This window comes from Rana temporaria, chromosome 4 (assembly GCF_905171775.1).
Source record: "Rana temporaria chromosome 4, aRanTem1.1, whole genome shotgun sequence".
Lineage (NCBI taxonomy): Eukaryota > Metazoa > Chordata > Amphibia > Anura > Ranidae > Rana > Rana temporaria.
In genome coordinates, this window is record NC_053492.1 from 465617317 (window position 1) to 465629855 (window position 12539).

The 12539-nt window shown below is 50.8% G+C and overlaps 1 protein-coding gene across 1 annotated transcript in view; it reads left to right on the top strand.

The window, feature by feature from the left end:
• Positions 1 to 12539, top strand: part of PLCB1 (phospholipase C beta 1) — an 825411-nt gene that overhangs the window by 649599 nt on the left and 163273 nt on the right. Inside the window, exon 16 of the mRNA XM_040351701.1 lies at positions 9428 to 9524. Within this exon, the coding sequence (XP_040207635.1) occupies positions 9428 to 9524 (97 nt within the window). The remainder of the gene's footprint in view (positions 1 to 9427; positions 9525 to 12539) is intronic.

Genomic DNA, 12539 nt, shown 5'->3' on the forward strand with positions numbered 1-12539 from the left:
GATTCATAGAGAGTTACACTACTGATACGCCGTCGTAACTCTGATTCCACGCCTGCGTAAATTTAAGCGTATTCTGGAAACCAGATACGCTTAAATTAGGCTAAGATACGAGCGGCGTAAGTCTTTTGCGCCGTCGTATCTTAGGGTGCAATTTTTCCGCTGGCCGCTAGGTGGCGCTTCCGTTGAGTTCGGCGTAGAATATGTAAATGACTAGATACGCCGATTCACAAACGTACGTGCACCTGTCGCAGTAAAGATACGCCGTTTTCCGTAAGAGGTACGCCGGCGTAAAGATAGAGCTGCCCCCTAGTTGGCCTAGTCAATGTTAAGTATGGCCGTCGTTCCCGCGTCGAAATTTGAAAATTTTACGTTGTTTGCGTAAGTCGTCCGTGAATGGGGCTGGACGTCATTTACGTTCACGTCGAAACCAATACGTCCTTGCAGCGTACTTTGGAGCAATGCACACTGGGATATGTACACGGACGGCGCATGCGCCGTTCGTAAAAAAACGTCAATCACGTCGGGTCACCACCCATTTACATAAAACACGCCCCCCTCATCCTCATTTGAATTAGGCGCGCTTACGCCGGCCCCATTTACGCTACGCCGCCATAACTTAGGAGGCAAGTGCTTTCTGAATACAGCACTTGCCTCACTTACTTACGGCGGCGTAGCGTAAATACGATAGGCTACGCCCCTGGAAAGGTGCGCCACCATACCTGAATCTGGCCAATTCTGTATAACTAAAATTATGCATCTAAATATTTTTTTTCCCTCCATAATACAGAAAACTGACTTTGATAAATCTCCTAATAATTTTTTTTAACCACTTCACACCCGGACCTTTATGCAGGTAAAGGACCTGCCCAGTTTTTGCGATTCGGCACTGCGTCGCTTTAACTGACAATTGCGCGGTCGTGCGACGTGGCTCCCAAACAAAATTGGCGTCCTTTTTTTCCCCACAAATGAAGCTTTCTTTTGGTGGTATTTGATCACCTCTGCGGTTTTAATTTTTTGCGCTATAAACAAAAATAGAGCGACAATTTTGAAAAAAATTCAATATTTTTTACTTTTTGCTATAATAAATATCCCCCAAAAATATATAAAAAAAAACATATTTTTTCCTCAGTTTAGGCCGATACGTATTCTTCTACCTAAAAAAAAAATCACAATAAGCGTTTATCGATTGGTTTGCGCAAAATTTATAGCGTTTACAAAATAGGAGATAGTTTTATTGCGGCGATCGGCGTATTTTTTCGTGACTGCGACATTATGGCGGACACATCGGACGATTTTGACGCTCTTTTGGGACCATTGTCATTTTCACAGCAAAAAATGCTATAAAAATGCACTGATTACTGTGAAAATTACAGTGCAGATTAGGAGTTAACCACTAGGGGGCGCTGTAGGGGTTATGTGTGACCTCATATGTTTTTCAAACTGTAGGGGGGCGGGGCGGGGCTGGACGTGTGACGTCATTGATCATGTTTCCCTATATTAGGGAACACACGATCAATGAAGCTGCCACTGTGAAGAATGGGGGAAGCTGTGTTTACACACAGCTCTCCCCGTTCTTCAGCTCCAGGGACCGATCGCGGGACTCCGGCGGCGATCGCGTCTGCGTCCGCGGTCACAGAGCTTCGGACCAGGTCGCGGGCGTGCGCCGTGACCCACGGCTGGGCACTTAAAGAGGACGTACAGGTACGCGATTGTGCCCAGCCGTGCCATTCTACCGTCGTATATCTGCAGGAGGCGGTCCTTAAGTGGTTAAAGCAGGTTTACATACACCACCCATTGCAGTAACATGCACATTTCCACACTGCAACAGCGGGGCCAAAACCCGAGAGTGTTCTTTATTGGTCAACATGAAAATTGCATATCATAGCTAGACACAAGAAAAAGAGAAAAGTGTGAACCTAGACTTATTCCCCGTTCACACTTGTGCTCTGGGAGACGCACAACAACATTTCTGTCTTTTGATGTAATACCATCTTAACCACTTAAGGACCGGGCCTATTTCTCTTTCGTTTTTTCATGGACACAGCACTTTCAATCTTGACCTTAGGGTTATATCGCCACCTTCAGGAGAGGACTAGGCAGAACATGTAAAAACAGCAAAACTGAACAGTACCGCCCAGGGGGCAGTCCTACTGGCTATAACCCCTCACACTGTATCCAGCAGCTCAGTTTATTTTCTGCCTAGTGTAGGAGAAGGACCTGGCTCCCGGTGGCGACCATTGGTCCTGGTGATTTTTTCTTTTTTTTTCTGCTGATTTCTGTGATCTACTATCAACAGCCGGGCTGGGTGATGGGCTGGATAATATAGATCCTGGTAGTCTCCCCAGCCCGGCCATCGATTGTGAGTAGGCCTTAGCTGTGTGCTGGGTTGGCCACGACATGCCCCGTCATCCAGGGGTAGCCGGTGAGCTATATGCTCTAGGGCACACATATGACCGGGCTAATGCTGTCCGTGTCACAGTGTGCCATGGCCGACAGCCACCCCGTACCGCTCGGGCGATGGGTCTGTCAGTGAAATGCGTCCAGCAATCCCCACAGCACGAGTAAGTATGGTTCCACCTGTTCTGGCAGGTTGGAGCAGCTGGACATTCCTTGGGAGGTCGACTAGGGGGTCTCTCACTCTCCCTTTCTTCTGTCCCTGTCCTTTAACCCTCCTCCCTGAGCTCGGACCGCTGTGTGACTGAGGGGGCTCCGAGTCCTGGCAGGGGGATGCGCTGGAGTTTGGTGGTCCTTTCCTGTTTTCTGGGGTGTACAGTACATTGCGGAGTGTTCTAGTGTACTTGTGTGAAGGCTGCCACGGGGTCAGCGCGGTTGTGGCCATTTTGGTGTGGTTTTCAGTCAGGAAAGGCCGGCGGCCATTTTTCCAGAGCTTGTGGGTGTTCCTGAGGTGGCTGGTGGCTGGTTTCTTGTGCTTTCACGTATTGTTTTACCTCTAGTGCCGGGACTGTTTGTCTAGAACGGCGCAAATTACACAGAGCGCCTTGTGAGTGACACATGGGAGGACGGCAGCGCAGCGCAGTGCCTGGGTCAGGGTGGTGAGTCCTGCGGGGGCTGTGGCAGCTAGGAGGGTGGATTTTTTGGCTTACCTGGGCCCCTATGGGGTGTCAGGCGAGTGTGGGTCAGCATGGTAGCAAACGGTTCCCCTGCACCTGCGGTTCCTATGGACACTTTGTCGGCGGTCCTGGAGTCTATCGTTGCCAGGGTGGAAGTGGCGTGCAGGAGCAAGGGGGATAAAAACGCCCCTCCCCCCACCATCTTCTGGGGAATGCTCTAAATCAGACTCGGCCCTTGCTGTGGCATACGGCTCCTGTTCTGACGTTTCAGAGGATGCGGACCAGGACTATTCAGACAGTAAGGATGACTCTGTGTCCGGGTCAGCACAGGAAAGGGCGCTTGTAGGAGCACTTATCACAGCGGTGCAGGATACCCTAAAGATGGAGGATACAGCGGGGGCATCTACAGAGGTGTTGGTCCCTTTTGGGTCCCACAAGCCGGCCCGCATGGCTATGGTGTTTCCTTACCTAACTTACTTTGATAAGTTTATTTACAAAGAATGGGAACGGCCGCAGCGGGCCTTTTCGGTCCCAAAACGCATGGTGGTACCGTACGGTACCCATTTGAGGAGAGTTTCCTGAAGAAATGGACATCTCCCCCGGTTGTGGACCCCCCCAGTCTCCAGGTTAAATAAGGTAACCATGATTCCAGATGCCCGGTCCAAGTTCACGGTGGTAGGGTCAGCATTGCGGGCAGTATTGGCCATGGCCCTGGTGTCACAGAGGCTTACTGAATGGGCTAAATTGTTGCACCGAGAGTTGGAAAAGCAACAGGCTTCCCCAGTCTGCCTGGAACTGGCAGACCAGTTGGTGCATTGGCCTTAAGTATGTCTGCGATGCGGCCTTAGATACGGCTCCTTTGCTTTCTAGAGCCTCAGTATCTGCTGTGGTGCTCCGTCAACCTGATTTGGCTAAAAATCTGGTCTTTCGGCACGTCGGGACTCCCTGTTTGGGGCAGTGCAAGACCTGCTGAGGCACGCAGTGATAGTGCCAGTGCCGTCACTGCAAAGGTTTCAGGGATTGTACTCCAATCTGTTGGAGTCCCAAAGAAGGAAGGGGTCCATCCGATCCTGTATCTCAAGGCCCTCAACTGCTTTGTAAAAGTACAAAGGTTCAGGATGGAATCAGTTCGCTCTGTGGTCGCTGCACTCTATCCGGGGGATTTTCTGGCGTCCTTGGGACATCAAGGACGCATACTTGCATGTTCCCATATGCGTCAGGCATCAGAGGTTTCTGCGGTTTGCGGTCGGGGACGAGCACTACCAATTTGTAGCTCTCCCCTTTGGCCTGGCGTTGGCTCCAAGGGTTTTCACCAAGGTGCTTGCCCCGAATCTGGCTTTTCTGAGGCAACGAGGGATCGCGATCATGGGATACCTTGGATGACCTCCTTCTGAGAGCAGCTTCCGCCTCAGAATTAGGGGAAGATGTGGTGATCGCCAGTCAGACTCTTCGGGAGTTTGGTTGGGTACTGAACCTCCAGAAGTCAGTGATGGTGCCGACTCAACGCCTGGAGTACCTGGGCTTGATTCTGGACTCCTCAGAGGCGAAAGTTTTTCTCCCTTCAGACAAGCTGCAGACTCCTCAGGCTGCGATTAAGCTGTTGGCGTCCTGCAGGTGGTTGTCACTGTGCTTTTGCATGCGAGTCCTGTGCCTCCTGGTAGCCACCTTTGAGGCGGTACCGTATGCTCAATTCCACACTTGAGTCTTGCAAAAGAAGATTCTGTCCAAATGGGACAAGTCTCCGTTGTCTCTGGATTGTCGGATTCGGGTGAGCCACCTAGTCAGGGAATCCCTGGTCTGGTGGCTGAGGTCTCCGGCCCTTCAATCTGGGACGTCGTTTCTTCCTTATCATTGGACGGTGATCACAACGGATGCCAGCCTGACCGGTTGGGGGGGAGTTTGGGGGCGTACAGTCGGTACATGGTCGCTGGACGCAGGAAGAATCCCGCCTGCCGATCAATGTGCTGGAACTTCGGGCGATCAGGCGGTGCCTCTCCACATGGTCACTGAGGCTGCAGTGACGCCCAGTCAGAATCTAGTCAGACAACGACACAGCGGTGGCGTATGTCAACCATCAAGGCAGAACAGAGCTCGGCTACAGCTTTGGATGTCGCTCACATCCTGCAGTCGGCAGTGTACATTCCGTGCGTAGAAAACTGGCAAGCGGACTGCCTAAGTTGTCAGATGCTGGACCAAGGGGAATGGTCGCTACATCCGGATGTATTTAGACTTCTTTGCCTGAGATGGAGCACGTCAGACGTGGATCTTCTGGCTTCTCGACTCAATCGGAAGGTATTGAGGTTTGTGGCCAGGTCCAAAGATCCCTGGGTGGACGCGGCAGACACTTTGGTAGCTCCATGGGGCATTATCGGCTGATTTATGCCTTCCCCTACTAAAACTTCCCCCTCATCTGCTTCGCAGAGTGGAGACAGAGGGGATCCCGGTGATTTTAATTGCCCCAGATTGGCCTCTGCATCCCTGGTACGCCGACATAGTTTGAATGGTGGCAGATGTTCCTTGGCGGCTGCCGATGCGAGAGGACCTTCTGTCGCAAGGTCCTATACTTCATCCTGCTTTACAGTCGCTGGCTTTAACGGCATGGCTGTTGAAAGTCAGGTGCTAAGGGACCGAGGCCTGTCGGATTCGGTAATCTCCACCAAGCTGAGAGTGCGGAAGTCATCTTCTCAGAAAAATTGATCATCGCACGTGGAAGGCCTACATCTCTATGTGTGAGGAGATGGTGTGGCGTCCGCGTACATATTCGGTTTCCAGGATCCTGCTGTTTTTGCAGTGTGGCGTGGATCAAAAACTTGCCTTAAGCACAATTAAGGGGCAAATATGAACCTTGGCTGTCTTTTTTCAGCAACCCCTGGCAACTCATTCATTGGTGAGTAGGTTTGTGCAAGGGGTTCAACATGTGTCCCCTTCGGTTCAACCACGGCTACCTCCGTGGGATTTAAATCTGGTGCTCTCGGTGCTTCAGAAGCCGCCTTTTAAGAACATTAGGGAGATCCCCTTACTGACACTCTCAGAAAGTAGCCTTTCTGGTGGCGGTTACATCTGCCAGAAGGGTTTCTGAGTTGGCGGCCTTGTCTTGCAAGTCTCCCTACTTGATCCTCCACAAGGATAAGGCGGTGCTATGCTCTCAGCCTTTGTTCTCCCAAAAGTTGTTTTGAGGACTAAATGAGGACATTGTGCTTCCATCCTTGTGTCCTCGACCGTCACATCCTAAAGAGGTTGCTTTGCATCCCTTGGACGTGGCCCATCGCCCGAGCGGTACGGGGTGGCTGTCGGCCACGGCACACTGTGACACGGACAGCAGTAGCCCGGTCATATGTGTGCCCCGGAGCATATAGCTCACCGGCCACCCCTGGATGACGGAGGGCATGTCGCTGGCCGACCCAGCGCGTAGCTAAGGCCTACTCACACTCGATGGCTGGGCTGGGGAGACTACCTGGAGCTATATTATCCAGCCTGTCACCCAGCCCGGCTGTTTATAGTAGATCACAGAAATCAGCAGAAAAATAACGAAAAAATCACCAGGACCAATGGTCCCCATCGGGAGCCAGGTCCTTCTCCTACACTAGGCAGAAAAAAAACTCAGCTGCTGGATGCAGTGTGAGGGGTTATAGCCAGTAGGACTGCCCCCTGGGCGGTACTGTGCAGTTTTGCTGTTTTTACATGTTCTGCCTAGTCCTCTCCTGAAGGTGGCGATATAACCCCTAAGGTCAAGATTGAAAGTTCTGTGTCCGTCAATGAACTTCAGAGAAAAGGATTTTACGGTGAGTACAAAAATCCTATTTGTTGTTTACAAGTTAAAAACATTTTTTTCTTTGCTAGAAAATTACTTAGAACCCCCAAACATTATATATTATACATTCTATATTTTTTCAAACACCCTAGAGCAGTGGTCTCCAAACTGCGGCCCGAGGGCCGGATGCGGCCCTTTGCTTGCCTTTATCCGGCCCTTGGGGCACTATCCCTTTCACTAATACGAGACACTATTCTGCCATCTGACACCGACAATGGAGCACCATTTCTCACACTGACACCACTAATAGAGCACTATTCCTCCCTATGATACCAGCAATGGGGCACTATTTTTCTCCCCTAATACCAGATGTTCACCAACAATGATGCCAGGAAAATTTCTACTCTTGCTGGCCAAAGTCCGGCCCTCCAAGAGTCTGAAGGACAATAAACTGGCCCTTTGTTTAGAATGTTTGGAGACCCCTGCCCTAGAGAATAAAATGGCAGTTGTTGCAATACTTTTTGTCACACCGTATTTGTGCAGCGGTCTTACAAGCGCACTTTTTTGGGGGGAAAAATCACTTTTTTGAATTAAAAAAATAAGACAACAGGAAAGTTAGCCCAATATATTTTTTTTATATTGTAAAAGATAATGTTACGCCAAGTAAATTGATACCCAACATGTCACGCTTCAAAAAATTGCGCCGCTCGTGGAATGGCGACAAACTTTTACCCTTAGAAAACTCCATAGGCAACGTTTAAAAAATTCTGTAGGTTGCACTTTTTAACACCGCTTAAGGTCCCTGCTGTCTTCTGGGACCTGTGTGTCTCCCAGAAGACAGAAGGGGGGGGCGGAGTAGGTGCCGGATGTGGCGACCTATGCCCGGAAGTGGGAGCAAATACCTGGATTACACACAGCTCTCCCCGTTCTTCTGCTCCGGGGACCGATCGCGGGACTCCAGCGGCGATCGGGTCCGCGAGTCTCACGGCCGCGGTCACGGAGCTTCGGAACGGGTCGCGGGCACGCACCCGCGACCCCACGGCTGGGCTTAAAGGGCAACGTACAGGTACGTTGATGTGCCCAGTCGTGCCATTCTGCGTGAAGGGGTCCTTAAGTGGTTAAAGGATAATTAAATCCACAAAGGCTTTTTTTTACCACTACTATTCCTTTATATTGGCTTTTGAAATTTACAAATGCAGCGATTTAGAAATCAGATGAAAGGTTTAGCGCTGGGAAACACTTTTTGAAAGATAAAAAGTGCATTTTATATACAACTCTATGGATCAGACCACAATGAGGGACAAATGAGGAGGAAAGGAGAACAGAGGGACATTGCTCCAAATCAGGGACAGTCCCTGTAAATCAGGGACAGTTGGGAGCTCTGCTCTGGACAATTGGAAGGAATACTTTGGTTCTGCAAACAGGTCGACTTTTAGCTCGTATCCAAGAAAGGAAATAGCACCTTGCATTGTCAGTGCATTATAGCGACCATATTTTACCGACCTGACAGCGGCAGGGCTTTTTTTCTTAGAAAATTGTTGAAAGAACTCAACCACATCCCCCAAAACCCCCCTCCCCCAGGGGTGCGCTATGTGCAGAGTTCTTGGGTGTGCTCGGTACATAGTAAAGAGTTTAGGGATGCACTACATGCAGAGTTCGGGGGTGTGCTATGTACATAGTGCAGAGTTCAGAGATGTGCTAAGTGCATAGTACAGAGTTTAGGGATGCGCTAAGTACAATGCAATGTTCAGAGGTGTGCTATGTACATAGTGCAGAGTTCAGAGGTGTGCTATGTGCAGAGTTCAGAGGTGTGCTACTGAATGTACATAAGGCAGACTTCAGAGGTGTGCTAAGTACATAGTGCAATGTTCAGAGGTGTACTACTGTATGTACATAGTGCAGAGTTCAGAGGTGTGCTATGTACACAGTGCAGAGTTTAGGGATGCGCTAAGTACAGTGCAATGTTCAGAGGTGTTCTATGTGCAGAGTTCAGAGGTGTGCTACTGAATGTACATAGTGCAATGTTCAGAGGTGTGCTAAGTACATAGTGCAATGTTCAGAGGTGTGCTATGTACATAGTGCAATGTTCAGAGGTGTACTACTGTATGTACATAGTGCAGAGTTCAGAGATGTGCTACTGTATGTACATAGTGCAGTGTTCAGACGTGTGCTACTGTATGTACATAGTGCAGTGTTCAGAGGTGTGCTACTGAATGTACATAGTGCAGTGTTCAGAGGTGAGCTACTGAATGTACATAGTGCAGACTTCAGAGGTGTGCTAAGTACATAGTGCAATTTTCAGAGGTGTTCTATGTGCAGAGTACAGATGTGTGCTACTGTATGTACATAGTGCAGAGTTCAGATGTGTGCTATGTGCAGAGTTCAGAGGTGTGCTACTGTATGTACATAGTGCAGAGTTCAGAGGTGTGCTATGTACACAGTGCAGAGTTTAGGGATGCGCTACATGCAGAGTTCAGGGATGTGTCGCAAAAAGCCCTGGACAGCGGTAATCTGAAATCCGTCCGGCTTTGTGTTGCCGGCACATCACCATGGCGGTTCGCGCTGCCTGACGGAATGAGGCTAAATGACTTCTTTGTAATTATAGGGCACGGCTGGAAACGAAGCCAGCGCCACGGAGGAGATGTCTAACCTGGTGAACTACATTCAGCCTGTGAAGTTCGAGTCTTTTGAGATCTCTAAAAGTAAGTGACAAAACCGGAGGGGGGGTGGGGGGCGGGAAGTGAGACACGAGATGGGGGGGGGGGGGGGGCAGAATGGTGCCATCCAGGACTCATTTTACACCATCCTTTCCTGCTACATGCTGGGTGTCATGTCTGGGACACGTAGGCTTGTAGATTCTAATGGAGAAAAAAAACAAGTTTAGCCCCCGTTCACTAGGGTGACCACATTTCCCAGCTACCATTCAGGGACCATTCAGGGACACCCTCCCTTCCCAAAAATGACCCTGTGGAATGTTTTATGGGATATTTTAGGTCGTCTCTGTTTTCCGTCTAGGTGACTTTTAAAAGCTGGCGGAGAGAGAACCTATTCCTGCTAGCTGTCATCGTGTGACACAAGAAATATGTCGGATAAAATTCAGTCTGTGTAAAATAATCATAAGGCAATGTTCAGCCCCTGGAGAACTTCCCGGAAGATTAATCTCCTTATGGCCGAGTCCCTGGGTGACAGGATGATAGAGCGCCCGGCCTTGGCTGGGCACTGAGATAATCCAGCAATGATGCATTATAGGCAATTCTCATTACATCTCATAGGAGCTACGAGGAGCAGAAACATTTGTAGAACCGGCTCTATCAACCTGATTGGATCTTCCATGTTTAATACCAGTTTTGTATTACTTAACCTCTGTTCTTAGGACCTCTTATAATTTGACTCCATTGGCAGGGGTCCCCAAACTTTCTAAACAAAGGGACAAATTTACTGTCCTTCAGACTTTAGGGCAGTGGTTCTCAACCTGGGGGTCGGGACCCCCTCGGGGGTCGAATGATGATTTGCCAGGGGTCACCGAATCCTGGGCTGTCCCTGGTGCCCGCATGGCTCTCCCCAGTAGGGCTGTCCCTGAAGCCCGCATGGCTCTCCCCAGTAGGGCTGTCCCTGGAGCCCGCATGACTCTCCCCAGTAGGGCTGTCCCTGGAGCCCGCATGGCTCTCCCCAGTAGGGCTGTCCCTGGAGCCCGCATGGCTCTCCCCAGTAGGGCTGTCCCTGGAGCCCGCATGGCTCTCCCCAGTAGGGCTGTCCCTGGAGCCCGCATGGCTCTCCCCAGTAGGGCTGTCCCTGGAGCCCGCATGGCTCTCCCCAGTAGGGCTGTCCCTGGAGCCCGCATGACTCTCCCCAGTAGGGCTGTCCCTGGAGCCCGCATGGCTCTCCCCAGTAGGGCTGTCCCTGGAGCCCGCATGGCTCTCCCCAGTAGGGCTGTCCCTGGAGCCCGCATGGCTCTCCCCAGTAGGGCTGTCCCTGGAGCCCGCATGACTCTCCCCAGTAGGGCTGTCCCTGGAGCCCGCATGGCTCTCCCCAGTAGGGCTGTCCCTGGAGCCCGCATGGCTCTCCCCAGTAGGGCTGTCCCTGGAGCCCGCATGGCTCTCCCCAGTAGGGCTGTCCCTGGAGCCCGCATGACTCTCCCCAGTAGGGCTGTCCCTGGAGCCCGCATGACTCTCCCCAGTAGGGCTGTCCCTGGAGCCCACATGGCTCTCCCCAGTAGGGCTGTCCCTGGAGCCCGCATGACTCTCCCCAGTAGGGCTGTCCCTGGAGCCCGCATGGCTCTCCCCAGTAGGGCTGTCCCTGGAGCCCGCATGGCTCTTGCCAGTAGGGCTGTCCCTGGAGCCCGCATGGCTGTCCCTGGAGCCCGCGCCTGTCCACTCAGTCTCGTCACAGTCATCCATTCAGTTCACGGCATGGCTGGGGAGCAGAGACTAGAGGTCAGCTGTCTGGTGAGGAATGTGAAGTGGGAGGGGCTGGAGGAGACCCTATCTCTTGATTTCGGTATAGGTGTCCCTGCTGCGAGACACCACAAAGTCGGAGATGCAGTGAGTAACACTACCTGTGATTAGAGTTGCCATTAAAATCCCCACTACTGTTATCAGATCAGCAGATGACCTTGATCAAGAGCTCCTAAGTTTTTAAATAGTTTTACTGTTAGGGGTCCCCACAACTTGGGAAATCTTATCATCGGGGTCACGGCACTAGAAAGGTTGAGAACCACTGCTTTAGGGGGACCGGACTATGGCCAATGGAAGTAGAAAATTACTTTACATCTTTAGGAGGAATAGTGCCCCATCATTGGTGTTAGTGGGAGGAATAGTGCCCCATCATTGGTGTCAGTGGGAGGAATAGTGCCCCATTATTGGTGTCAGTGGGAGACCACTCAGACTCCCAAAATACCAGATTGCCCGTCTACAAGTCGTCCAAAACATGGCGGCACGACTGGTAACAGGAAAAAAACCCTGGGAATCAATCACTCCATCCCTGAGGTCCCTCCATTGGCTGGCCGTAAAGGACCGACTCACATTCAAGGCCCTCTGCCTGACACACAAATGTGTACAAGGAACCGCCCCCCCCAATATTTATGTGAGAAAATAAAATATCGCAACCCCAATCGCGTTCTTCGATCAAGTAACCAAAATCTACTACAAATCCCCCAAGGCCCGGTACAAGACCAAAGGAGAACGAAGATTTCCAGTCCAAGGACCGCGACTGTGGAACGCGTTACCAACTAATATCCGAACGCAAGGGAATCACCAGGCCTTTAGGAAAAAACCCACCTATTCTGAAGGCCAAATAGAAGGAAAACGGATGCCAAGCGCCTTAAGGCGATTCAGTTCGTATTTGTAGCGCTATACAAGTTATTCACTCACTCAATCAGAAATCATACCTCATCATTGATGTCAATGGGAGGAATAGTGCCCAATTGTTGTCATTGGGAGGAATTATAGCCCATCATTGGTGTCAATTGGAGGAATAGTGCCCAATCGTTGTCATTGGGAGGAATCATAGCCCATCAGTGTCAGTGGGAGGAATCATAGCCCATCATTGGTGTCATTGGGAGGAATCATAGCCCATCAATGTCAGTGGGAGGAATCATAGCCCATCATTGGTGTCATTGGGAGGAATCATAGTCCACCATCGGTGTCAGTGGGAGGAATCATAGCCCATCATTGGTGTCATTGGGAGGAATCATAGCCCATCATTGGTGTCATTGGGAG